The 26,079-nt window shown below is 43.5% G+C and overlaps 1 protein-coding gene across 1 annotated transcript in view; it reads left to right on the top strand.

The window, feature by feature from the left end:
• Window positions 1–26,079, top strand: part of UGCG (UDP-glucose ceramide glucosyltransferase) — a 56,247-nt gene that overhangs the window by 26,821 nt on the left and 3,347 nt on the right. Inside the window, exons 3-8 of the mRNA XM_032214447.1 lie at window positions 7,631–7,733; window positions 11,150–11,251; window positions 12,403–12,515; window positions 13,885–14,063; window positions 21,225–21,311; window positions 24,851–25,040. Coding sequence (XP_032070338.1) covers window positions 7,631–7,733; window positions 11,150–11,251; window positions 12,403–12,515; window positions 13,885–14,063; window positions 21,225–21,311; window positions 24,851–25,040 — 774 coding nt within the window. The remainder of the gene's footprint in view (window positions 1–7,630; window positions 7,734–11,149; window positions 11,252–12,402; window positions 12,516–13,884; window positions 14,064–21,224; window positions 21,312–24,850; window positions 25,041–26,079) is intronic.

Here is a 26,079-nt window from a genome sequence, read left to right as displayed (position 1 = left end):
CCTCTCCCTCTGTAGAGAAAGGGCTTTTTGTTTTTAGCAGAGATGGCTTCTTTGATCCATCTTTCAAACCAATGGTGCTCTCTGTTCAGAATGTGAACTTTGTTGTCTTCAAAAGAGTGACCTTGGTCTTTAAGATGCAAATGGACTGTTGAATCTTGTCTTGCTGGGTTTGCTTTCATGTGTTGTGCTACACATTGTGAAGTGATTGTTTTGTTTTCCCAATGTACAGATCTGCATGGCCTCACTGCATTGTACTGCATATACCATGTTGTTCAGTTTGTGTCTGGGTGTTTTATCCTTGGGGTGGACAAGCTTCTGCCTGAATGTATTCTTGAGTTTAAGGTGTGCATATATGTTAGTTGAAAATGCTGCTGAGCTTTTCAGATATTCCTGCAATATATGCAGTGACAACATTGCTTTGTTCCTTGTTCTTCTTTTTGTCTTTTATGGAGCGCCTAATGGATCTTTTCTGGGTTTCATGAAGCCAAAAATTCTGAGGACTTCCTTGATGTGTTTTAGTTCTTTTTCTTTTCCTTCTTTATTGGTTGGCATACCTTCAGCACAATAATCATTGCCATTTTCTACAAGTAGTCCTCAACTTACAACAGTCCATTTAGCGACAGTTCAAAGTTACGTCACTGAAAAAAGTGACTTATGACCATTTTTCACACTTACAATTGTTGCAGCATCCACATAGTCACGTGATCAAAATTCAGATAGTTGGCAGCTGACTTATCTTTATGACAGTTGCAGTGATCATGTGATCACCTTTTGCAACCTTCTGTCAGCAAAGTCAATTGGAAGGTCAGATTCATTTAACATCTGTGTTAGTAACGTTACAACTGCAATGATTCACTTAACAACTGTGACAAGGAAGGTCATAAAATGGGGCAAAACTCACTTAACAAATATCTCATTTAGCAACGTAAATTTTGGATTCAAATTATGGTTGTTAAGTTGAAAACTACCTCCAGTGGGTGGTGAAAATCAAAATGTAAATACTGATCTGTGTGTGAGGGTTTATTACAGTGGTGGGTTCTGGATCCCGTTCCAACTGGTATGGTTGGAAGAGGCCCGGCGTCATCCACATGGATGCACGCAGCACGTACGCACACACGCTCAGCACGTGCATGCATCTTATTGTCCAGGGACACCTCTGCAACACTCCAGCTGCTCAGCGGAGTGCTGTGTAGGCACTGTATCCGCCATGCCCGTGCGCAGAAGCAAAGAAGACTTTAAAGGCCAGTAAAGAGTGAGGGCAGGCGGGCAGGCCCTCCGGAGCATCGTACTAGAACAGTACCCAGTGCTCCGGGCAGGCTCCAGTATGCCCATACTGGGCCGTACCACCTGCAACCCACCATTGGTTTATTGCATATTTCAATATTGAGGCTTCTGTCTTCCTTAATGTATACTGCACGGTTCAGAAGGCCAGACTATTTTCCTTAACACCTTCCTGTGTGAACCTAATATATATGCCAAAGTGTTGATGTGTTTGGTAAGATCTTTCACTTCCTGTGTTTTAATCTTGACCCAAATATCATCCAAATACCTATACTAGTGAGTGGGTAGAATGCTTGTGAAGGAGTTTAGGGCTTTGGTTTCTACTTCTCCCATTTAGAAATTGGGCCACAGTGGGGGCCAAAGGTAAACCCAGGGTGCAACTCTGTCTTAGTGTGTTAAAACCTTCATTGTATTTAAAATAGGTAGTAATCAGGCAGAGGTCCAGCATGGTACATACATGGTCTGGACTGAGATTAGTTCTGTCTCCTAATGTTCTGTCTAGTAGCAATAGTTTCTTTTTAAATTTAAAATTTTTAATCAATTGCGCAACTATCTTATCCTCTTTCTTTTCTTTCATCTTTCTCTTCTCTCTTTGTATGGGATATGTATGAGATATGCATGAGATGAATGAATGTCCCACTTTTTATCATTATATTGTTGTAAATTTGTGTATTTTAATTCTTACGTGGGGATTGTCTGGGGGAGTGCATGGGTATGTATGATTCGGAGGACATGCCGGGAGATGCGGGGGCCATGGGGGTGGTTGAGGGGTCCAGAGACACGGGAGAGGGTCGGGGTATTACGGTCATAGCAGGGAGGGGCAGATACGGCGGGGACTTTAGGGCAGGCCATTACCGGGGAAGGAGGGTTCGCTACATTACAGAGATCCCTCCTTCCGGCCCTATGAGTCCCACTCCGAGACCAGATGGCGCAAGTAGTCAGGACCCTGGTCTCAGGCTGTTGTTGCTAAATGCCAGGTCTGTTGTACATAAAGCTCCTCTCGTCCGGGACTTAATTTTAGACGAGAGGGCAGACCTGGCATGTATTACTGAGACCTGGCTGGGCCCAGAGGGAGGAGTCCCCCTTGTAGAGCTGTGCCCAGAAGGATTTCAGGTGCTGCACCAGCCGAGAGCCCAGGGAAGGGGTGGGGGTGTGGCCATTGTTATCCGGGAGTCGTTAGTTCCTCGTAGGGTCCCTGCTCCGGAGATTGTCGGGTGTGAGTCTCTGCTGATGAAGTTGGACCTCAAGGGTCAAGTGGGTCTGCTGTTAACGTACCTGCCTCCCAACAGCGTTGCAGCAGCCCTCCCCTCGCTCCTCGAGTCGGTAGCCGAGCTGGCAATTGAGTTCCCTAGGTTGATGGTCCTGGGGGACTTTAATTTGCCGTCGCTCGGTGAAAACTCTGATGGGGCGCAGGAGTTCATGGCTTCCATGACAGCCATGGGCTTGACCCAAGTAATTCGGGGCCCAACCCATTCAGCGGGGCACACGCTTGACCTCGTATTTCTCTCGGAGCAGTGGATTTGTGATCTTGGTCTGAGGGGGAACGACATCATACCCCTGTCGTGGTCAGACCACTGCCTACTGAGGCTCGACTTCCGGAGACCAAACCCCCACTGTAGGGAGGAGGAACCGACCAGGTGGTTCCGCCCCAGGCGACTTATGGAACCGTTAAGGTTCCAGACGGAGCTTGGGGTTATTCCTGACACTTTCGCCCACAGTCCGGTAGAGACTCTGGTTGCTGCGTGGCACTCGGCAGCATCGGAGGCCCTCGACCGGATTGCGCCACTACGGCCCCTCCGAGGCGGCGGATCCCGGAGACCTCCTTGGTTCACCGAGGAACTCCGGGAGATGAAGCGCCGGAGGAGATGCCTAGAGCACCGTTGGAGGTCCGATAAGTCCGAATCGAGCCGAGCAATGGTAACCACCTGCACCAAGGAATACACCAGGGCACTTAGGGCAGCGAAAAGATCTTACATAGCCACCTTGGTTGCGTCCGCTGAGTCCCGCCCAGCCGCCCTGTTTAGGATAACCCGCTCCCTACTGAATAAAAGGGAAGCGGGGGAACCCTTGCAGGGCAGAGCTGAGGATTATGCCCAATTCTTAGCGGACAAAATTGCTCGGTTTCGGTCGGACTTGGACTCCACCCCCGCAGTTCCAGCCGAGGCACAGGAGGATCAAGTAGAACATCTCTGGGTTGAGTTTCAGGACGTTGCCCCCGGGGATGTGGACAAGGCCATGAGGGCTGTAAGTACCTCCACCTGTGTACTGGATCCGTGTCCCTCATGGCTGGTTACTACCAGCAGTGAGGTGACACGAGGCTGGATCCAGGCGGTTGTTACCGCCTCTCTTCGGGAGGGGAACTTCCCCGCCGCACTGAAAGCGGCGGTGGTGAGACCCCTCCTGAAGAAACCATCTTTGGATCCAGCTGTTCTCAATAACTATCGCCCAGTATCCAACCTCCCCTTTCTGGGGAAGGTTGTTGAGAAGGTGGTGGCCTTCCAGCTCCAACGGTCCTTGGAGGAAGCAAACTATCTAGACCCCTTCCAGTCAGGCTTCAGACCCGGTTACAGCACTGAAACCGCTTTGGTCGCATTGACCGATGATCTCTGGAGAGCCAGAGATGGAGGACATTCCTCCATCCTGGTCCTCCTTGACCTCTCAGCGGCTTTCGATACCATCGACCATGGTATCCTTCTGCGACGACTGCGGGAGGTGGGAGTGGGAGGCACCGTCTTGCGGTGGTTCTCCTCCTACCTCTCGGACAGGTCGCAGTCGGTGTTAGTGGGGGGGCAGAGATCGTCCCCTAGGCCCCTAACTTATGGGGTGCCTCAGGGCTCGGTCTTATCCCCCCTACTATTCAACATCTACATGAAACCGCTGGGAGAGATCATCCGCAGGCACGGGATTAGATACCATCAATATGCGGACGATACTCAATTGTATTTGTCCGCCCCGTGCCAACTCAATGAAGCGGCAGACGTGATGAACCGAGGCCTTGAAGCCGTTATGGACTGGATGAGGGTTAACAAGCTTGTGCTCAACCCAGAAAAGACCGAGTGGCTGTTGTGCTTCCCTCCCAAAGATTCGATCAATATTCCATCACTCAGGCTGGGGGGTCAAATTTTATACCCCTCAGAGAGGGTTCGCAACTTGGGAGTCCTCCTGGATTCACAGCTATCGTTTGACCACCACTTGACGGCTGTGACCAGGGGGGCTTTCGCCCAGGTTCGCCTGGTGCGCCAGTTGCGACCCTACCTGAATCGGGAGGCTCTCACAACAGTCACCCGGGCCCTTGTGACCTCTAGGCTGGAATACTGCAATGTGCTCTACATGGGGCTGCCCTTGAAGAGCATCCGGCGACTTCAGCTAGTACAGAACGCGGCCGCGCGAGTGATTGTGGGTGCACCTCGGTTCACCCACATAACACCTATCCTCCGCGAGCTGCGCTGGCTACCTGTCGATCTCCGGATGCGCTTCAAGGTGCTACTAGTCACCCATAAAGCCCTACATGGTAGTGGATCTGGATACTTGAGAGACCGCCTTCTGCCAATTACCTCCCTGCGACCAATAAGATCACATAGATTAGGCCTCCTCCGTATTCCATCGGCCAGCCAGTGTCGGCTGGCAACTACAAGGAGGAGGGCCTTCTCAGTAGTAGCCCCGACCCTTTGGAACGAGCTCCCCGTGGAGATTCGTACCCTCTCCACCGTCCAGGCCTTCCGCACAGCCCTTAAGAACTGGCTAGCCCGTCAGGCCTGGGGACAAGGATAGCTGCCCCTCCCGAATGATGAATGTATGTTGCTGACTATTTTATTGTATGTTTCTTTGTCAATGTTTGTTTTCCCTTCCCCTGATTTTGTGTGAGCCGCCCTGAGTCCCCTCAGGGAAAAGGGCGGCATACAAATATTAATAAAATCAAATCAAATCAAATCAAATCAAAATCAAATCAAATAGTTTCTTCCCTACCATGACAGCTTCATTGGAATGCAGGTGAAGAGTGAAGTGATATTATAAGAAAGCAATGTCTCATCCCGGTCCAATTTTAGTTTCCAAACCTTGCTGACCAAGTCCTCTGAGTTGTCAATATGATAGATGATGTTGCCAACCAGAGGAGCTAATAAAGTATTTAGATGTTTTGCAATGTTTTGAAAGTGACTGAGTTGATGTTGCTGATAATTGGTCTAAGTGGAGTTCTCTGTTTGTAGATTTTGGGGAGTCCATATATGCCGGGTAAAGGTGGTAGTATGGCTTGTCAATGGCATTGTCCTTCAGTAGTTGTTTTAGGAAATTGATGACCTTTTTCAGTGTCCTTCAGAAAATTGTTCACCTTGGCCTTGTAGTCATGTGTTCAGGATAGCTGTGCATATTCCTTTATCAGCTTGTAAGATGGTGATGCTTGGGTCTCTTCTTAGGGACATCATTGCTCACCTGTGAGGTTTGAAGGGGGTGGTTTAGTACTGGCGAGGGCTACAGATGCCTTCATCTTTAATTGTTCTGCTTCTGGTTCTACCAGTTTACTGTTCCTGATAGCTGACTATGTTGCTGTGATGAGATCTGCAATTGGTAGTTATTCTGGTGTTACCACCAAATTTAGTCCTTTTTGTGGGGGGACACATTATTTTCTGTTAGATAAGTGCTCTGTCTGACAGATTTCTCTGCCATCAATCAGTTCTCTAACATGTCACTATCCCCTCTAATTTGGGTTTGTTCTTCTGTTTCTGTGTGTTTTATTAGTATCTATGATGTCACTTCAGATGATTCTGGTGACCCTGAGGGTACAGATAAACCCCCAAATGACCTCAAAAACTCTCTGAGACCGAGTGTGTGACCAACAGATAGAATTCCGCACCATTCAGTCCGAACTAAACCTTCTTGGATAAGAAGTGAAACATTTTCAAGGAAAAAAATGAAGGAAGTCCAGTTGCCTTTTGAAAGGCATCTTTGGGACAACCATCACCTGCTGATTGAGACTCTCCATAGATACTCATCACCATTGTAACTTCACCTTATTTCTCTTGTTCCTCTTGTTCTCTTTCATTTCACCTTTCCCAGCATTACGACTTTTCCAAAGAGCCATATTTTTCCATAATGTGCTCAAAGTAGTATAATTTGAGCCTGGTTATTTTTTTCTTTGAATCAGAAGTCCGGGTCAATTTGTTTAATGATCCATTGGTTAGTTTTCTTGTCTATCCATGGTATTCTCAGAAGTATTTTCCAAAACCTCTAAATTTAGGAGCATTTATATTTTTCCTATCCTACTTCTTTGAAGTTCAAGTTTCACTTCCTTAGAGTATCACAGGGAATACCATACCTTGTACAATTTGATTTTTCTAGAATACATCTGTTTGGCACATGAATATTTTTTCCAAGACTTCATGACTGCTCTACACAGTGCCATTGAAGAGCTGTGGTGGCACAGTGTTAGATGCAGTATTGCAGGCTAATTCTGCTGACTGCCAGCAGTTCGATCCTGACTGGCTCAAGTTGACTTAGTCTTCCATCCTTAGGTTTGTGAAATCAGGACCCAGATTGTTGGGAGAAATATACTTCACCTTGCTCCTTAATCTTTATTACTAGAGTTTGCAGATCTTTTGCATATTGGCTATTAGGCATGATGCAGGTTATTGATGTTTCCTCCTCCAATAGTAAAAACATGTTTGTCTTTTAATCCAACTTCCATTAATACATATTCAGCATTTAATACCTTAAATACTTACAGAAAATGTATTGCTTAAATTCCTTCAGCAATATAACCAAATTCTAAACTAAGAAATTAAAGGACAAATTATAGAAATATAAATTGATAGCAATTTAAACTTCCTTTGAAATTGCATTTGTGCTTATTAAAACACACTTTTTAATAGATTCCTAAAGCAAAGAAGTATTGTTTAAATATTAGGGACATATAAAAATATAATTGTGAAAATCCAGGTATCTTTATTGAATTGTTTCCAATATAACTTTTGCTGAAAAAAATGCTTTCAAAGCCTTAGAAGACTTTGGTTGAAGCTATCTGCAGAAGTGTTCCTCCTGTTTCATCCATCCTATGATCTCAAATAACTCATGGAGTGTCTTTTGCAGGCTTTTTTGTAGAAATATGTACTATTCTCCTTTTTCTATTATGAGGCTTAATTTATAGAATAAACATCAGTTGGAATTGAGACATGCCCCTATTAAAGTTCAGGAAAGACTCAAAATATTTTCTTAAACTTTTAGGGACTTTTAGAGTTTTGTTATTATATTATTTGCTAGGATATTGTAAACGGTCCAAAATTGGTAAGAACTGTTGATAAATTCATTTGCTAAATTAGCAAATATAACACCTTGCCTTGTTTCTCTCTGTTCCCAGTATGAAGTGCTTCTTTGTGTGCAAGATCATGATGATCCTGCCATTGATGTGTGTAAAAAGCTGCTTGGAAAATACCCCAACATTGATGCAAGATTATTTATAGGTAAGAAGAAAAGTTAAAAAATTCCCTTTTAATAATTTTTTGGAGAAGTTGATAAGAAACCAACTGAAACAGGGAGAGAAATCTGGAATAATAAGTTAATATTCTAACTAGTGTGCTGGTGGCATGTCATTACCATACATTTTTCTTGCTTGGCACCTTCTGAGAAGAGGACTAGCTAGACAAATGAGAAGTTATATTATTATATGCTAATGAATATATGACCATAGCAACAGCAACAGCTCTGTGTGGTAATTTGAGCTAAGAGAAAGTGGAGGGACTAAAATTACTAAGTGACCCAAGAAAGAACAGTTTGGATATGCCTTTAAGTAAAATCTATGTGAAGGTTTCTTGGTTTGTTTTCCTGACCTTTGCAGAAGGAACCAAATAAGAAAAACAGTGCATTTGCTTACTCCTGTTAAACCTATATCTTATACATATTATACATTTGTAGCAGAGCATCATTCTTCAGATCATGGGCAAGAATTCTGATAAAAGTTGCCAAGTGAAGAGCCCAAGACTACAAATATTTACCTCAGTGTTATGGAGAGAGAGAGAGAGAGAGGGAGGGAGGGAGGGAGGGAGAGAGGGAGAGAGAGAGAGAGAGAGAATGCTTACTTGCAGACAAAACTTAAGACACCCTGATTAAGCTGAATGTTTCAATGAATACTAAATGAACAGAATTTAATATTACCTCTACATGGTGTAGAATTAAACACAGTTCAGTCTTGTATATATTTACTATGACTATAGCATGTATGAAAGTTGAACATTATTTTCATTTGACGCAGTGAAATTTTGTTTTTACTGTAAAGTTGTTAATAAGGTCTCAAAAGATGATTGACTCATTAGGTGTACAGTTAAGTAGATTAAAACACTTATACAGATGAATGACAGTCCTCACTTCTCAAGTTGTGATTCCTCTTTCTGCTTTCAACAATCATAGACTTCCTTTAAGCAGCTTTTGGAGTAAATGAAAGTGAAGGTAATTCGCTCATGCAAAAGGTCTAGCATTTTCAGCTATGAGAAAAGTTAAGTGGAAGTTACATGGATCGATTGAGGTCAAACGAAGATCTTGACACTAAGAAACAATGATGTTAGAAATGAAAACCGGATGTGTCTGTAAAGCAGAACCCACAGACCTCTGCAGATGAGCTGCTGGCAATTTTAGCTGCCACTGGACTTGTTCACATCTTCACAGTACAGGATTGCAGCAATGTTCCCTCTAATTTTTTTTCAGTGTGAGCAGAAAAGTATAGTGTTTGAGCGGCACATTTTCATGCCTGAGCACCTGAATTTTTTTCACAGATGTCACCTAAGACAACAACGAAATCAGTATTATTTGAAACTCAAAGTTATGTTTATTCAAGGTACCCGCTTAATTAAAAGTGTTATATAATATCAGTATCACTTAACAAAGCTCCTGCTTAGCAATCAAAATGTTGGCTCAGAAAGTCCGGCATTTGAAGCATGCAAATCTTAAAGCTGTTGTTACAAGATTCTTGCACCCCTAACCCTTTAGAAAAAAAACCCCAGGGGTCTTCAAACCTGACAGCTTTAAGACTTGTGGACTTCAACTCCCAGAATTCCTCCTCCAGTCATGTTGGCTCAGAAACTCTGACATTGAAGCATGCAAGTGTTAAAGCTGTCAAGTTACAAGATCCTTGCATCCATAACCCTTTAGGGAAAAAAACCTCAGGGGTCTTCAAACCTGACAGCTTTAAGACTTGTGGACTTCAACTCCCAGAATTCCTCCTTCAGTCATGTTGTGGCGACATCATCTGTGTGGATCTGCTCCATCTTCAGTTTTTTCACTGGGGGCAGGGCTGACGCTGAAGATGCCAACGAGCCCCCGCCGCCACTAGAATAACTGCTGCCGCCGCCTCCTCCCCCTCCAACAGCACCACCACATTTGCTGCCCAGCGCTGCAGCTGAGGTGAAGCCGCCAAAGCTCCCACTGGCGCCCCTACCCATGGCAGCAGCGGCAGTGCCTCCCCCTCCGCTCGGAACACCTCAGCTGGGCAGGGGTGCTGGCGGGAGCTTTGGCAGCTTCATCTCAGCCGCAGCGTTGGGCGGCAAATCTGGCAGTGCTGTTGGAGGAGGAGGCAGCAGATATTCCGGTGGCGGCAGGGGCTTTGGGGGTTTATTTCAGCCGCAGCACCAGGCGCAAGCGGCTAGGATTGGCCGTCCACAAAGGACCTCCCAGGGCTTGCTTTGCTGAACACGGGGGCGACTGATGCTAGTTTGAGTGGCCGTGGCCGGCACAAACTACCGTCAGTAGTTTGGGGAGGTCCTTTGTGGGCGGCCAGTTCTAGCCGCCTGCAAAGGACTTCCCCACGTTTGTTTTGCTGAACACGGGGCGACTGACGGTAATGAGCAGCGCAGCCGGTGCCTAGGAGGTCCTAGGAGACCAGCTGTGCTGCGTAAGCTCCTGCCGCCGTCCCCGCACCCGTGCTAACCCTAGAGTTTGTGAGGCCCCTGCGCCGCAGTTAGAAACTGCTGCACGGGGTTTTCTTGCTACGTGCGCGGCTGCGCAGCCGCGCACCTTAGAAGGAACAGTGGATTGCAGGGCCCTGCATGAGAAACTTAGCAAATGAAATCTCTTCTCTGATCTCATTCATGGTGCAAAGTATGCAAAAGAAAACTGTGATTAATTTGAAATGTTTGAAAAGCTTTGCCAACCACTAAGCATGGGAGTGACTTTGTTTTGCTTAGTGGTTATGTGATAGCTTCTATCACAGGAAATACTGTGTAGGTAGAAGGAAGAGTGGGTTTGACTAAATATTAAGAACTCATAGGAGCTGGTATCCCACAGTCATTCACTTCTTCACAAAGCTGAGGCTGAAAAAAGTTGGATATTTCAGAAAATAAGTCTAAAACGTAGCTCCGTGATGTACTTACAGGAAAGTTTAAGCCTCCAGTTTTGAATATTATTTAAAATGTACAAAGAAATCTTAAGCATGCAATGCATGCTAGGAGACCTAAGAAAGTTTCTGAGCTAGAAGACTAAATCTAAAAGCAACAACAGAAAGTATTTTAGTTAGCTACTGTAAACATTTGGAAGCTTATTTCTGCAAACAGAGAGGTTACAAACTACTGACTGAAAAGACATCCAAACTTCTGAATAATATTCATTATTTTCATATTTTGAACCTATAAACAACTGCACATAAATACAAAGTATGCAGTCAAATTTGCAGAAGGATACCATGTTTAATTTTAGATCATTGTAGAAGATGTGTCAGGTTCTGTTCTCTTGTAGATACAGTGAAACGTGCCATTTGAATAGAGGTACCTTAACTTTTTCAAGCAACTCTGTATAGTATACGGATGGATGAATAAATTCAGAGATATAGAGTTTACACAATATTTATTTCTTGATAGTGGTAATGACTAACAGCTTAGATGTTATTTTTAAGGTGGTAAAAAAGTTGGAATAAATCCAAAGATCAACAATTTGATGCCAGCATATGAAGTTGCCAAATACGATCTCATATGGATCTGTGATAGTGGCATTAGAGGTAAGTGATTTCTTTCAGCACCACAGAATGTTCTTTTGGAAAGGTCCTGATTGCAAGCTATTGAAATAAGTAACATAATATTAAATGGTATTAATATTAATAAAATTACATTCTGCCAAGAGGACATTACAAATTTTGTGGAAATGGAGTTATAGTCATTCTCATAGGCACAAGATGTAAGAGTCAAAGGTAACATGAAACATATGGATACTGTCATATTGTTTGAAATTTTTGGAGCCTTTTAAGTCACTCCCTACAGGCAGCCATTGAGGGAAGAATGCCTGTTCTCAAAATCACGGATGGAAATTGCTGTTCTAAATATCCATTGTATTAATTAGGAAAAACTGAGGAGACAACTGTTGAGGTTGCTTCTTGCTATCCTGTGTAGTCTCCCAGTTGAGCTCTACAATATGTCTGTATGTCTATCTATCCTAGAAGGGTTGGCATGTTTCTAGGGGTCATTACACAATAACTACTTGTGTAGCTTCATCTTTATTTCAAAGAAAATAATTCTTTAAAAAAATGAAGCTAGAACTAGTTTGATGTGGGCAAAGTGCTAGTTCTAATCCTATCCTAGGCATGAAAGGCAGCTGAGTATACTTGGGACAATCACACTCTATGTCAGCCCAATCCATCTCACAAGGTGATTGTTTTGAGGAAAATAGGAGGCAGGAGCATTATGTACACATGTTTCAGCAATCCAAAAATAAAGGCAGAATATAAATATAATAATGTATGCCAACTTTCCATTTATGTATCTAGATGGAACAGGATCTCTTTCAGATTCCAAGTATGATGTCTTGGAGGCAAATCATTGGGGAACTCCGACAAGTGTTTTTCCCCCCATTCAATGCTTGTATTTGCTATTTGCAGGATAGCAACTACCTCAGGTGGATGATATTTATTCTCCAGACTCTGATTACTCCTATAATTACTGAGTTATCAAGTCACATTAGGACTCTGCAACAAAAAAATAATCCCCCTCACTTTTATAATGTTCAGCAAAGTAGCCAGAACTAGGAAATTACATTGGGTTTTTTTCTTGTTGGTTAAATAATAAGATTTTATACTGTGAGGTAGTAACCTAACTACTTGAGAGCAACTTTTTAAAACATTAAGCCATTGATGTTAACCACTGTTCTTATTTTCAGTTAACCCAGATACACTAACAGATATGGCCAATCAAATGACTGAAAAAGTGGGTTTGGTTCATGGCCTGCCTTATGTAGCAGATAGACAGGGCTTTGCTGCCACTCTAGAACAGGTAAGTTTTCATTTATGTTTGCTCAGTTTCATAGGCTTAAATTTTTGAAAATTATAATAGTTTAAAGCTGAAAAAATCAGTAAATGTAAACATTTTACTAGAAAAAATATTCGCTACTGTAGTAAAATTGGTTCCATGTCTTCATATATTAACTCCAAAATATAATTCTAGATAGTCTGATATTTGTGAATAATGGTATTTAACTATCAATACTTTGCTGACAGTTTATTATGCAAAAAGTGTATTAATTTTCCATGTAGAATTTTACATGTAGAGATTTCTAATAGCTTTGAGTGAAAAGACTTGTTTGCATTCCCTCCTTCTTCTGATGATTCATTCATTGTAGCCTATATTTTTGTAGGAGACCATTGCTTGCAGCATTTAATAACTTCTTTGGAGTTCTTGAATTTTAATACATTGCTAGTACCACAGACGTAGCAATTTTTAAAATTTGGATGAACCAACATCTTTATAAAGAATTGCATGAACTCATAGTTTCCTAAGTGGAACATATAGCAGCCTTAATTCATATACAATGGCATATTGACAATAAAGGAATCAATTGTTTGTAGTTGGTTCCTAAGCAGATATTGCTTTCTTGATTTGAAATTTCAGTTCTTTTTGCTTTGTTAACTTTACGCCTTAATGCTGAATTGAATAGTGCTTACTGCCACAACCTTTTTGTTTGCTAATTCAAGTAGAAAAATCATATATAGTACAAATAAATAGTTTATTGTTATTGGATTAGAAAAAAATATTATTACAGCAAAATATTTGTAATACTGTTTACTTTATTGCACCCGTTTTCTTTCTCCTGTTATTTCCCTTTTACTGCGGTACCCATAATTTCTATTGTACTTACATTGACTTTGTAGTCATTTAACTAATACCAAGGGGGGACGGGACTTCTAGATGAACAGAAAAACTGAAAAGTGGCAATGTAGATAAATTCATACAACTGTTTTATGTTATGGGCTCATTTTGTTTGAAGTAGGTAGATGAATAATCATCTATTTATATACAGTATGTTAACTAACAGAAGTAGTGACAAAGTACTCTTCAGAACTTCAGTTTTAAGATAATCTACTTTCAGATCAATATAGAAACAATGGCAATCTTTATTTGGATATTGCAATTTGCATTAAATAAGAATGACTGCATAATGAGAAAGTTCTTTTGTATACAAGATGAGCAAGATGTTACAAATGGCTGGTAAAATCCAAGGAAGCTCAAATATTTACTACATATTTTTACAAGACTGTGCTATCTCTGTATATTTGTGCAAGTAGATATTTAAAAATCTATGACAAATGTTAAATGTAATAATAAGGCACACTATAGAACCATGACCAAGACATTTTTTTTAAAGGTATATTTTGGTACTTCCCATCCAAGGACATACATTTCTGCCCATATAACTGGCTTTAAATGTGTAACAGGGATGTCTTGCTTGATGAGAAAAGATGTTTTGGACCAAGCTGGAGGACTTATAGCTTTTGCACAGTATATTGCTGAAGATTACTTTATGGCTAAAGCAATAGCTGACAGGTATGATGTTAATGTTCTCAGGAAAAGTTTACCTTTAGTGTTTATCATAATCTGCCATGTGTTTAGTTGTTTGTACAAAGAGTGTAGAACATATTATTAAGGGTTTAAAGAAAGTAAAAATTGTCACTTAGTCATGTCATTATGCCATTAAAACAGTAAACTAGTCTATGAACTAAGGATTTCAAACTTAACTTGTTATGAGTGCTACCTGAGCACTCATTTGGTAGTCTGAAGGCTGCAACACTAAAGCTTTTTCATATACTAATATCAAAGTTTTTAGTAAATAAATTTCAAAAATACAACTGCATTCAAGTAAAAATAAATTTATTAAATTAAATTACTGCAAAACAAATATTTTTCTTATATTTAATGCTAGTCTCTTGGCAATATGTGTATGAGTAAATTACAGGGTGGCTCTCGGAAAGCAATTTTGAGACCTCTGGTATAAACTATTTCTAAAAATTGCAATAAGGGATGTTGGAGAATTATTTAGATATTCTCCTCTCAACTCAGAAATCATTTCTGAATTATTCTATAACCTTAAAAGTACGTATTGTTTCCTTCCCAGAGGGGAAATTATACCAATTAAACTGATTCTTCTCCAATCATGTTTAGAATTTTTTTCATCAAAATGAAGTTGCAGATTGGAGAAAAAAGGAAGTTCCTTTTTTTCTGACACTAAGGCCAATCTATCATAATTTATTTTCTGTACAGTTACATTATTTTTTCCTGGGTGCTGCTCTGGAGAGTCGAAGCATGAGTTAAATGCAGCCAATCTGCCCAGGACTGAATTGAAACTTTAAGCCATGCCTCTGGTGCTGTATAATCCTCATATTTTTTCAATTCAGCTAGCCCAATTCAACTAACTCTATTTTTTCTATTTTACTACAAAATTTATCTTCTTCTTCCTGATATATTGGAGCAGGCTTGCTGAGTTTTCCTTTTACCCTAATTCCCTGGTTCTCACCAATTTCAGCCTCTCCAGTGTCCTGGGTTTGCTCGGGTGCCGTGGGGCTGCAGGCTGCTGTTGGGGAAGGCTTGTGGGTCAGAGTGGCGATGCCAGCACGATCGCAGTGATACCACTGTGATCATAACCCCACTGGGACATCTGTTGCTGCTGACCGTGCTTCTGAATGAGCTGGCTGTTGTCATGGAGTCTCAGAACTCTCTGGTGTATGCAGGTGGCCATTTTAAGTGGATCACATGTGGTGGCGGCCATTTTGAGAGGGTCACACATGGTGGTGATTGCCATTTTGAGAGGATCAAAGTTCCAGCCACCATTTTGTTGACCTACTTTTGCTGCGAAAAGCAGCTACAGCCACCTGATTGCCTGTCTCTTGCATGTCACCGCTAGAAGCCTTCCTGTCTGGAATTATGGCAGGTTTGCCAACTCACAGCTCCACTATTACAGTAGAGAGCAGCAGCGGAAGTTTGTGGCCCATGTGGTCGCGCCCCACGTTAATTGACCAGCTTGGGTGCTGGGAGTTTGGAGTTTGCAGCATTTTCCTTTACCAATCAAAGGACTGCTGAGCTTTGCTTGCCACTGCCTTCAGTGCCTCTGCACCAGAGTGCTAAGGTCAGTTTCATCTGAGGTGGTGAGTGGGGGAAAGTTACCTTCTAGGCCTTACATCCCCACATTTAATCATGGCAGCCAGTTCCCTGAGGAGCAACAGATTGGTCCCTCCACCAGCAGGGACTGTACCAGACAGGCTGGCAAGGTAGCCAGGGAGGCCATCAGAGCAAGCAAGCCTTACTCTAGGCAGGGGACTAAGCAGAGTTTGGGCCTAGACAGAGATGCCATCAGACGCCAAAAGGCTTTAGAAAAATAGTTTTATAGGGCTCAATTACAGACCCAGCCTTCCGGGCCTGTTTCCCATGGGGATCACTCACCTGGGGTTAGGATCCTCCAATGTTAGAGAGTGAAGATGAAGGCCAGGAATTCTCCTCTGCAGATTCCATTGCAATGGCAGGCTCCCCTGGGTCTTCTATGGCCGATCGAGCAGACCTATTTGCATGTCCTTCTGATCCTGAAGAGGAGCTGGTCACAGTGGGGCCCCTTGCACCCCAACAACCGGCCATTCAGCCCCCACCTGGATGCCACCCAGAAGATAGGGGACCCAATCTTTCCCTAGAAATGCAGGATGTCATTGCCAGAGCCGTTTCCCAAGAGATAGAGGCTGGCATGTTGCAACGGGCCAAGCACCTGCACAAATCCCGCCCACCCCGACCCCGGGACCTGCACAAGATGTTGCTCAGGCCCAGCTCCCTCAGTCATTGCACTCATCCTTGGCCAGTGAGGACTCTGACTGGGAGGAGGACCTCAGGTCCAGGGCTAGAATCAGAATCTCCGGGGATGAGGCTGCTGTTCCCGACAAGCCGCCCTTTTCTGGCTTGTTCAAGTATGCTCATTTCAAGACTACTTTCAACAAGGCTAAAGCCTCGACCACCTTGGGTACTAGCACCCTGGCTTCGGCTGCTCCTGCACTGGAGGACCTCAGTGAGGGACTCTTTGAGGAGCCAGAACCTATTCTGGAAATTATGCCAGGTCCAAAATTGTTTCTCAATGTAGTGCAAAAGCAGTGGGTGCAGCCAGGCACCCTTGCTACCCTTGGCAATGACAAGAAATTGTACATGGTTGATCCAAGTCTGGAAGACTTACTGAAATTGCCTCCCGTGGACGCACCTGTGGTGGCGCTCACTTCCAATTCAGTGCTCCCTCCTGAACTATTGGAAGGGCTCAAGGCGGATGATAAAAGAGCTGAGAACGCCTGCCAAAAGACTCATCAGGTGGCAGCTTGGGCCATTAAAACTTCCGCTTCTGTGTCTTTTTTGTCCAGGGTGGCGCTACTCTGGCTAAGACAGCTCCTGGCCAAACTCCCGGCTGGGGATACCAAATTAAGGCAGGATGTTAACAAAATTATCGCAGTGACAGAGTACACTGCTACACCACCCTGAACGCTACTACGTTGCCTCTAGATTCCTGGCCTCTAAGTCACCACCAGACACCTCTTATGGCTCAGGCATTGGAACGCGGATATGCACTCAAGTGGAAGCTCGCCTCGGCTCCCTTTAAGGGCGGCAAGCTTTTTGGGGAGGTCCTAGATCCTGTCCTTGTTGGAAATAAGGACAAAAAGAAGGTCATGCCTTCGGTCAACAAAAAATCTGACCGCAAGGATTCCCAGACTTATAGGAAGCAGCCCTTTCGGAACTCGGAGCAGCCATCTACCTCCAGTTCCTTCCAACGGGATAGGTCCCAGGATCGTCAGCCCTTTCGTGGCAGAAACCGTCAATAGTTCTTCTCTAAATGTCCCTATCATGGAGGGTCCTGTTCCAGACCCTTCAGATATTATAAATGGCCATCAGCGGACGGCTCCCATATGAGGGCATCTCCAGATGTTCCACACCCAATGAGAACAGATCACATCGGACCAGTGGGTCCTTTGGATGATATGCATAGGTCTAACCTTAGAGTTCACCCCCCTGACACTTCATTTGGTGTCCAACCCCCTCCTGTCCGGTCAAGAGGGCTCTCATGGAACAGGAGATCCTTCACCTCATAAACGCCTTAGAATCGGTTCCACCAGGTCAGGAAAGGACAGGGTCTTATTCAATACTCTTCCTTGCCCCAAAGAACTCCAGGGGGTGGAGGGAGATCCTTGATCTAACAAAGCTAAACCATCATATAGCATACCGGAGGTTCAAGATGCAGTCCCTTCAGTCAATTCTGGGTTGCATCAGGCCGGGAGATCTCTTAAAATCCATAGATCTCAAGGAGGCCTACCTCCACATCCCCATTCACAAAGCTCACGGCAGATTCCTGAGATTCTTTTATGCAGGCAGCCACTGCCAGTACAGGGCTCTGCCATTCAGCCTTTCCGCAGCACCTCGGACCTTTACAAAGATCCTAGCTGTGGTGGCGGCTTTCCTGAAATCTCGCCCGGGGCACGTGCATTGCTACTTGGAAGACACCCTCATTCAGTCATCACAGCAACAAGCAATGCAAGACCTGCAGCACACACTGTGAACCCTCCAACATCACGGGTTCTCTATCAACAAGAAAAAGAGTCATCTGCATCTGACCACCAGGCTGTAGCACCTGGGCGCCATCATCGACACCACCAGTTGCCAGGTCTCCCTGTTGCCAGAGCTCTTGGGAAGCATCAGAAGCCAGGTATTGCAGGTACTGCAGTCATCGCAGGCATTGATCGTGCAGCTGTCACAACTCCTTGGCAAGATGATTTCGTGCCTGTCAATAGTACCTTGGGCACATCTTCATTCTCGACACCTACAATGGCTCCTCCTGCCCTACCAGAGGGCCAACATGAGCAACTCTCAACAGCTAGTTCGGGTCTCACCAAAGGTACGTCAATCCCTCCAGTGGTGGCTGTCCCCCACGCTGGCAAAGGGCACCCTCTTCAGAGAGCCAGACCATCTCACCATCACGACGGACACCAGTCTAATTAGCTGGGGCACTCATCTCCACAACCAGATTGCGCAAGGCAATGGTCAATGCCCGAAGCGTCCCACAGCATCAACTGGTTAGAATTGAGAGCAATGCAGCTCTGACTCGCTCACTTCCAAGATGACATCAAGGGGCATCATGTGAAAATCCTAACGGACAATGTGGCCACTCAGGCACACATAAACCACCAGGGGGACACTCGCTCAAGGTCCTTCTGCGACGGTTACAGGAGGTGGGAGTGGGAGGCACCATCTTAAGGTGGTTCTCCTCCTACCTCTCGGACAGGTCGCAGTCGGTGTTGGTTGGGGGACAGAGATCAACCCCGAGGCCCTTCAAATATGGGGTGCCGCAGGGCTTGGTCCTGTCCCCCCCTCCTATTTAACATCTACATGAAGCCACTGGGTGAGATCATACGCCGGCACGGGATTAAATATCATCAATATGCAGACGATACTCAATTGTATCTGTCCGCCCCGTGCCAACTCAGCGAACAGTTGAAGTGATGTGCCAGTGCCTGGACACTGTCAGGGTCTGGATGGGAGCGAACAAGCTTGCACTCAATCCAGACAAGACCGAATGGCTATTGATGTTGCCTCCCAAGGATGGTCCAGACATTCCACCTCTTAGCCTGAGGGGTGAAGTTATACACCCCTCGGAGAGGGCCCGCAATTTCGGTGTCCTCCTGGATCCACAGCTGACGTTAGAACACCATCTTTCAGCTGTGACCGGGGGGGCCTTTGCTCAGGTCCGCCTGGTGCACCAGTTGTGGCCCTACCTGGACCGAGAGGCACTTCAAATGGTCACTCACGCCCTCGTCACCTCAAGTCTGGATTACTGTAACACACTCTACACGGGGCTGCCCCTGAAGAGTGTTTGAAGACTACAGCTGGTCCAGAATGCAGCTGCGTGAGCGATAATGGGTGTACCTAGATACACCCATGTTACACCTATCCTCCGCGAGCTGCACTGGCTCCCCATTGGTTTCCGGACCCACTTCAAGGTGCTAGTCGTTACTTTTAAAGCCCTACATGGTATAGGACCTGGCTACCTGAGAGACCGCCTCCTGCCATTCACCTCCCAACGACCAATAAGATCGCACAGGTTGGGCCTCCTCCGGGTGCCGTCGACCGGACAATGCTAGCTGGCGGCTACCCGCAGAGATCCGGACCCTTACCACACTCCCGGCCTTCCGTAAAGCAACCAAGACCTGGCTGTTCCAGCAGGCCTGGGGCTGTTGATTAATATCCAGCCCCACTTGATTGAATGGATGATGTATTAATTTTTTAATAATTGTATTTTTAAAGTTTTAAAATGTTTTTATTTTTGCTGTGAGCCGCCCAGAGTCCCAAGGGAGTGGGCGGCATACAAATCTTACTAAAGTAAAGTAAAGTAAAGTGACTACGGCTATGATTTCTCAGATCTTAGACCTTTTCCAAGAGGGGCTCGACTAAGGCCTGCCCCCTAACACTCTGAGACAACAGGTGGCAGCCTTGTCTACGATCTTGACAGTAGACAGCCATTCTCCCCTCGGTCGTCATCCCATCATCCGTAGTTTTCTACGGGGTGCAACCAACCTGAAATCTCTGGTCACCACAATTCTACCAGAAGCGCCGCCACCACAGCGGCCTGGGCTACCCAGCACCGATAGAGGAGATTTGCAAGGCTGCCACATGAACTTCTTTGTCTCCCTTTGTTCGAGACTACAGTCTGGACAAATTTGCTTCTGTGGAGGCGAGTTCTTCAGGGCATTTGTACCAGCGGAGAGAGACCCTGGATGCTTCCGCTTCCCGCCCTAGTGACATTTAGCTTGGGTATGTCCCATGCTTGGACTCTCCAGAGCAGCACCCAGGAAAATGACTATTGGTTTACCTCAAGGGTCCTTTTCTGGGTGCTGCAAAGGAGAGTCCAACCCCGTCCTGGGGCTTGCTCTGCCATTTGTCATATGATTTCTTCTGGACTTGTGGATATTTTTTTACGTCCTTCATTGACTTGGTTCCTGAACCTCTCAGTGCGCATTGTCCACGCCTTCATTGAAAGAAATCTGAGGATTAGTCAGCACCAGAGGCGTGGCTTAAAGTTTCAATTCAGTCCTGGGCAGATTGGCTGTATTTAACCCGTGCTTGGACTCTCCTTTGCAGCATCCAGAAAAGGACCCTTCAGGTAAGCCAATGGTCATTCACATAATTATTTACAGCACCTAGCTAAAGCTCTCCTATATTTGAGAGCAATTTGTCTCATTTATTTTTCAATGAAATCTGAAATTTGATTTAGGTTTTTCTAGTTAACAGGATGATTGGAAGAAATAAGCATGATACTGGTCCTGTGTTTTATCACACAGTATCTTTGTATTTTGATTATATTTATTTATTTTATTTATTAAACAAGTTTATATGACAACTCACATATAAACTATGTGAAATATAGAAAAGTTACATGTTAAACAGAAAACTTGTATTCAAAGAATATTTAAACTGAGCCTATGGTTTTATGTTTTTGTTTTTTTCTTAGAGCTGCTCTGCTCTTCTAAGAGCATTAGAAATGTATGACACACACCAACATTCTAGTTTGTTTGTACAGCATGGCTTTTAGGGTCAAATCTATAGCATTGTGACAGTATCTTTCCAATGTTTAAAGAAAAAAGACTAGCCAACATCCTTCAATGATGAGATTATTTACTTTGGTTATATTCCTTTTTTCAGAGGTTGGAAATTTCAAATGGCTTCACAAGTTGCAATGCAAAACTCTGGATCTTATTCAATTTCACAGTTTCAGTGCAGAATGATAAGGTAAAAAAAGATCTGATTTTTTATTATTTCATTTATTGACACCTTCAATTTTGCATATGATTTAGGTGAAGTTCCATTGAAAACTAATAAAATATATAATTCTATTCATTTTTTGTCCAATCAACTGGATTTTTGGAAACTTATTCTGATTTTATTTTTGTTAATGTGTGATTAAAATTGTGGCAGCCATGTATTAATAAATATTTCAATTTTTTTTAAATGTTCTCTATTTTGTTTGATTTTGTAATTACCGTATTTTCACGACCATAAGGCGCACCGGATTATAAGCCGCAGTATCAGTTAACGTTAATTTTTCAAACTTTTTCCATATATAAAGCGCACCGGGTTATAAGCCGCACGTTTTTTTTGCAACATTTCCCCCCCCTGCCTGCATTCCGTTTCCTAGCCTGCCTGGCCACTCGTTCATTTCGTTTCCCCCCCTGCCTGCATTCCGTTTCCTAGCCTGCCTGGCCACTCGTTCATTTCGTTTCCCCCCCTGCCTGCATTCCGTTTCCTAGCCTGCCTGGCCACTCGTTCATTCCATTTCCCCCCTGCCTGCATTCTGTTTCCTAGCCTGCCTGGCCACTCGTTCATTCCGTTTCCCCCCCTGCCTGCATTCCGTTTCCTAGCCTGCCTGGCCACTCGTTCATTCCGTTCCCCCCCCCCTGCCTGCATTCCGTTTCCTAGCCTGCCTGGCCACTCATTCATTCCGTTCCCCCCCCCCCTGCCTGCATTCCGTTTCCTAGCCTGCCTGGCCACTCGTTCATTCCGTTTCCCCCCCCCCCCTGCCTGCATTCCTTTTCCTAGCCTGCCTGGCCACTCGTTCATTCCGTTTCCCCCCCCCCTGCCTGCATTCCTTTTCCTAGCCTGCCTGGCCACTCGTTCATTCCGTTTCCCCCCCTGCCTGCATTCCGTTTCCTAGCCTGCCTGGCCACTCGTTCATTTCGTTTCCCCCCCTGCCTGCATTCCGTTTCCTAGCCTGCCCGGCCACTCGTTCATTCCGTTTCCCCCCCTGCCTGCATTCCGTTTCCTAGCCTGCCTGGCCACTTGTTCATTTCGTTTCCTAGCCTGCCTGCATTCCGTTTCCTAGCCTGCCTGGCCACTCGTTCATTCCGTTTCCTAGCCTGCCTGCCTGTAAGATAATAAATGATAGTAAAAATATAAAGCATAATTATTCTTTTTCTTTGCCATTCTTATATTATTATTATTCCATTTGGAAGGTTATAAGGTATAGTTTAAAATGCTTTGAAATCCCCATTCCCTCCCCACTCCAGGGGAAGGATACTATGAAATCCCCAAATCCTCCCCACTCCAGGGGAAGGATACTATGAAATCCACATTTCCTCCCCACTCCAGGGGAAGGATACTATGAAATCCCCAATTCCTCCCCACTCCAGGGGAAGGATACTATGAAATCCACATTTCCTCCCCACTCCAGGGGTAGGATACTGCAAAATCCCCAATTCCTCCCCATTCCAGGGGAAGGATACTATGAAATCCCCAAATCCTCCCCACTCCAGGGGAAGGATACTATGAAATCCACATTTCCTCCCCACTCCAGGGGTAGGATACTGCAAAATCCCCAATTCCTCCCCATTCCAGGGGAAGGATACTATGAAATCCACATTTCCTCCCCACTCCAGGGGAAGGATACTATGAAATCCCCATTTCCTCCCCACTCCAGGGGAAGGATACTATGAAATCCCCATTCCCTCCCCACTCCAGGAGTAGGATACTATGAAATCCCCATTTCTTCCCCACTCCAGGGGAAGGATACTATGAAATCCCCATTCCCTCCCCACTCCAGGGGAAGGATACTATGAAATCCCCAATTCCTCCCCACTCCAGGGGAAGGATACTATGAAATCCACATTTCCTCCCCACTCCAGGGGTAGGATACTGCAAAATCCCCAATTCCTCCCCATTCCAGGGGAAGGATACTATGAAATCCCCAAATCCTCCCCACTCCAGGGGAAGGATACTATGAAATCCCCATTTCCTCCCCACTCCAGGGGTAGGATACTGCAAAATCCCCAATTCCTCCCCACTCCAGGGGAAGGATACTATGAAATCCACATTTCCTCCCCACTCCAGGGGAAACTTGCTTCAAGTTTGAGCGTAAGTAAAATCGGGAGGGAGAGACCCAAGGGACGTGTGCGTGCCTGCTCGCGGTCATTCGCTTGCGAGCTTCAAGTTTGAGCGTAAAATCGGGAGGGAGAGATTTTCGATCTTTTTCCATATATAAAGCGCACCGGGTTATAAGCCGCACTGCCGGTTTTTTATCAAATTTTAGGATTTTCAGTGCGGCTTATAGTCGTGAAAATACGGTAATATCTAGACTCAAGAGTTTGGCTTTCAAGTCACGTCAGATGAAACTGGTTTTTATATGCACTTCTAATGCAATGGCCAGCTGCATGCCAGCCATAACTATCTTAGGCAAATCATCTCTGTTTCATATAGAGAAATGTACAAACAGTTTAGGCATGAAGGATATCTTTTTTTTTTGACTAAAACCTGGAGATTCACCAAGTAAAGGCAGACCCAAAATTATACGGGAATGAAACGAAATACAAAATGTCCATTCAGAAGACAAAATCAATTACCTTTCTACATTGTAAGTTAAACACATACTGTATTATGTTGAATTTTGTTGATATTATGTGAACTCATAAATGAAAAGGTTTGATAGGGTGGGGGGTGTGTGTGGATACAATTACATCAAAGCAATGACTCCTATGTTCTAAGTTGGTTCTTACTACATACGCATTTTAGTTTTTGAACATTTAAAAAGCAATCATGTATGAGTCATAGCATAATGATTTTGATTGTATCTGGATGTGATATTTGTCCTAAAGTCTGGTTTCAGCGGCTTTTCCTTGATGCTAATTCTGAAATCTATTTATTGTTCTAGAAATCACAATTAATTTCAGATTTGTTTCTGATTTGTGTTAGTTCTAACATGGTAAATGATATTGCAGAGTTGTTGCAAACTATTCAGAGTTGGATCTGACGTATTTAATGTGAAGGATGTAAGGTTAGGATTTGATTTAGATTTTCAGCAGATGAATTTATAGATCTGTCACTCTATTACAGTCTCCTCTTTTTCCTCAAATTCATCTACTGAGGTAAATTTATTAGATCTACATCAATCTATTTTTATCTAGTCATATATTTTATTTAAGAAAAAAATGCTGCAACCTGTTAAAATCCGACTATTAGTACAATGTAATCTATAAAATAAAATGAGTTAACTATTGTCAAACTGAAAATGTTACCCTTTAAGGGATTCTAATCTCATTTGCCTTTTAATCCAGCGTTATTCTAGTGTCCTCTCCTAAGTAAGAATAAATAAAATTGCAGTCTTATCTTTAATGCTTAATAAGGAAAGAACACCAGCTTTGAAAAAAATGCATTTTCTATCAGATTTCCCACAGATCAGCAGAAGTCTTTAAAATTAACTTTCATTTATCAATTTCTGAATGCAGTAATAGATATTACTTTCCCCTGTTTAATTTTTTTTTAAAATTTCTTAAATATAGGTGGGCCAAACTACGGATTAACATGCTTCCAGCTACAATAATCTGTGAGCCAATCTCAGAATGCTTTGTTGCAAGTTTGATTATTGGATGGGCAGTTCATCATATGTTCAGATGGGACATAATGGTGTTTTTTATGTGTCATTGTTTGGCATGGTTTATATTTGACTACATTCAACTCAGGGCTGTCCAGGTAGGTTATACTGAATGGAGACTCATATATAATAGAATTTCTTTTGTAAATTAATTACCACACTTTTTTGCATGAATATTTTAAAAGTAATATAACATTTTAAGTGTATCTGTAAATTCAGAATGAAGACTATGCAAAATGCAAATACTAATGTATTTTTGTGTCGTGAATAGCAGAGTTTCATGCAATAGAACATTTTAAAACATTTAACCATTTGATTGATATGAAGGATTGAGGTTCACAAATATTCTCAAACACATCTACTAACATTTTTGAATTAAATGAGCCAGAAATTTGAGTTAGCAATCTGCCCTATATACAAATTGGATAATTTCTGTTATTTAGAGTAATAATTAGCATCTAATGTGAGGGGTATTTGGACTGTAATCAATGGGGATATTATCTGAGTGGAAAGATCTTCTGTTGAAGACACCTAAGTTTTTGCTTAATTCCTTTTCTTTCTTATGTTGTCTGTTTCCCTTCCCCCTTCACAAAATCTGGAGAGTTAAAAATCTCTGGAACAGAGAAGGAATGTCATAAAAGCTGATACTAGGGCTTAGGTGTCTGAAATCTGGGTGGGGAATTTAAGCAAATAATGCCACAACGATTAATTATGCATGTATAGGTAGTCCTTAACTTAAAACTGTTCATTTAGTGACTATTCAAAATTGTAACAGCACTGAAAAAAAGTGACTTATGACCATTTTTCACACTTACAACCGTTGCAGCATCCCTATGGTCACATGTTTTACATTTGGATGCTTGACAACTGAATTATATTTATGATTGTTGCAATCTCCGGGGCTCATGTGATCCCCTTTTGCGACCTTCCATCAAGCAAAGTGAATGGGGAAACCAGATTCAATTAACAACCCTATTCCTAATTTAAGAACTGCAGTGATTTACTTAACAAAATGTGGTGAGAAAAGTCGTAAATTGGGAAAAAACTCACTTTTTTATCACTTTATAACATGAATTTTGGGCTCAATTGTGGTCATAAGTTGAGGACTACCTCAACTTATCTATTGATAACATCCTA

This window comes from Thamnophis elegans, chromosome 3 (assembly GCF_009769535.1).
Source record: "Thamnophis elegans isolate rThaEle1 chromosome 3, rThaEle1.pri, whole genome shotgun sequence".
Classification (NCBI taxonomy): Eukaryota; Metazoa; Chordata; class Lepidosauria; order Squamata; family Colubridae; genus Thamnophis; species Thamnophis elegans.
Note: the sequence above shows the minus strand (reverse complement) of the source record. Positions and strands in the feature narration are given on the sequence as shown.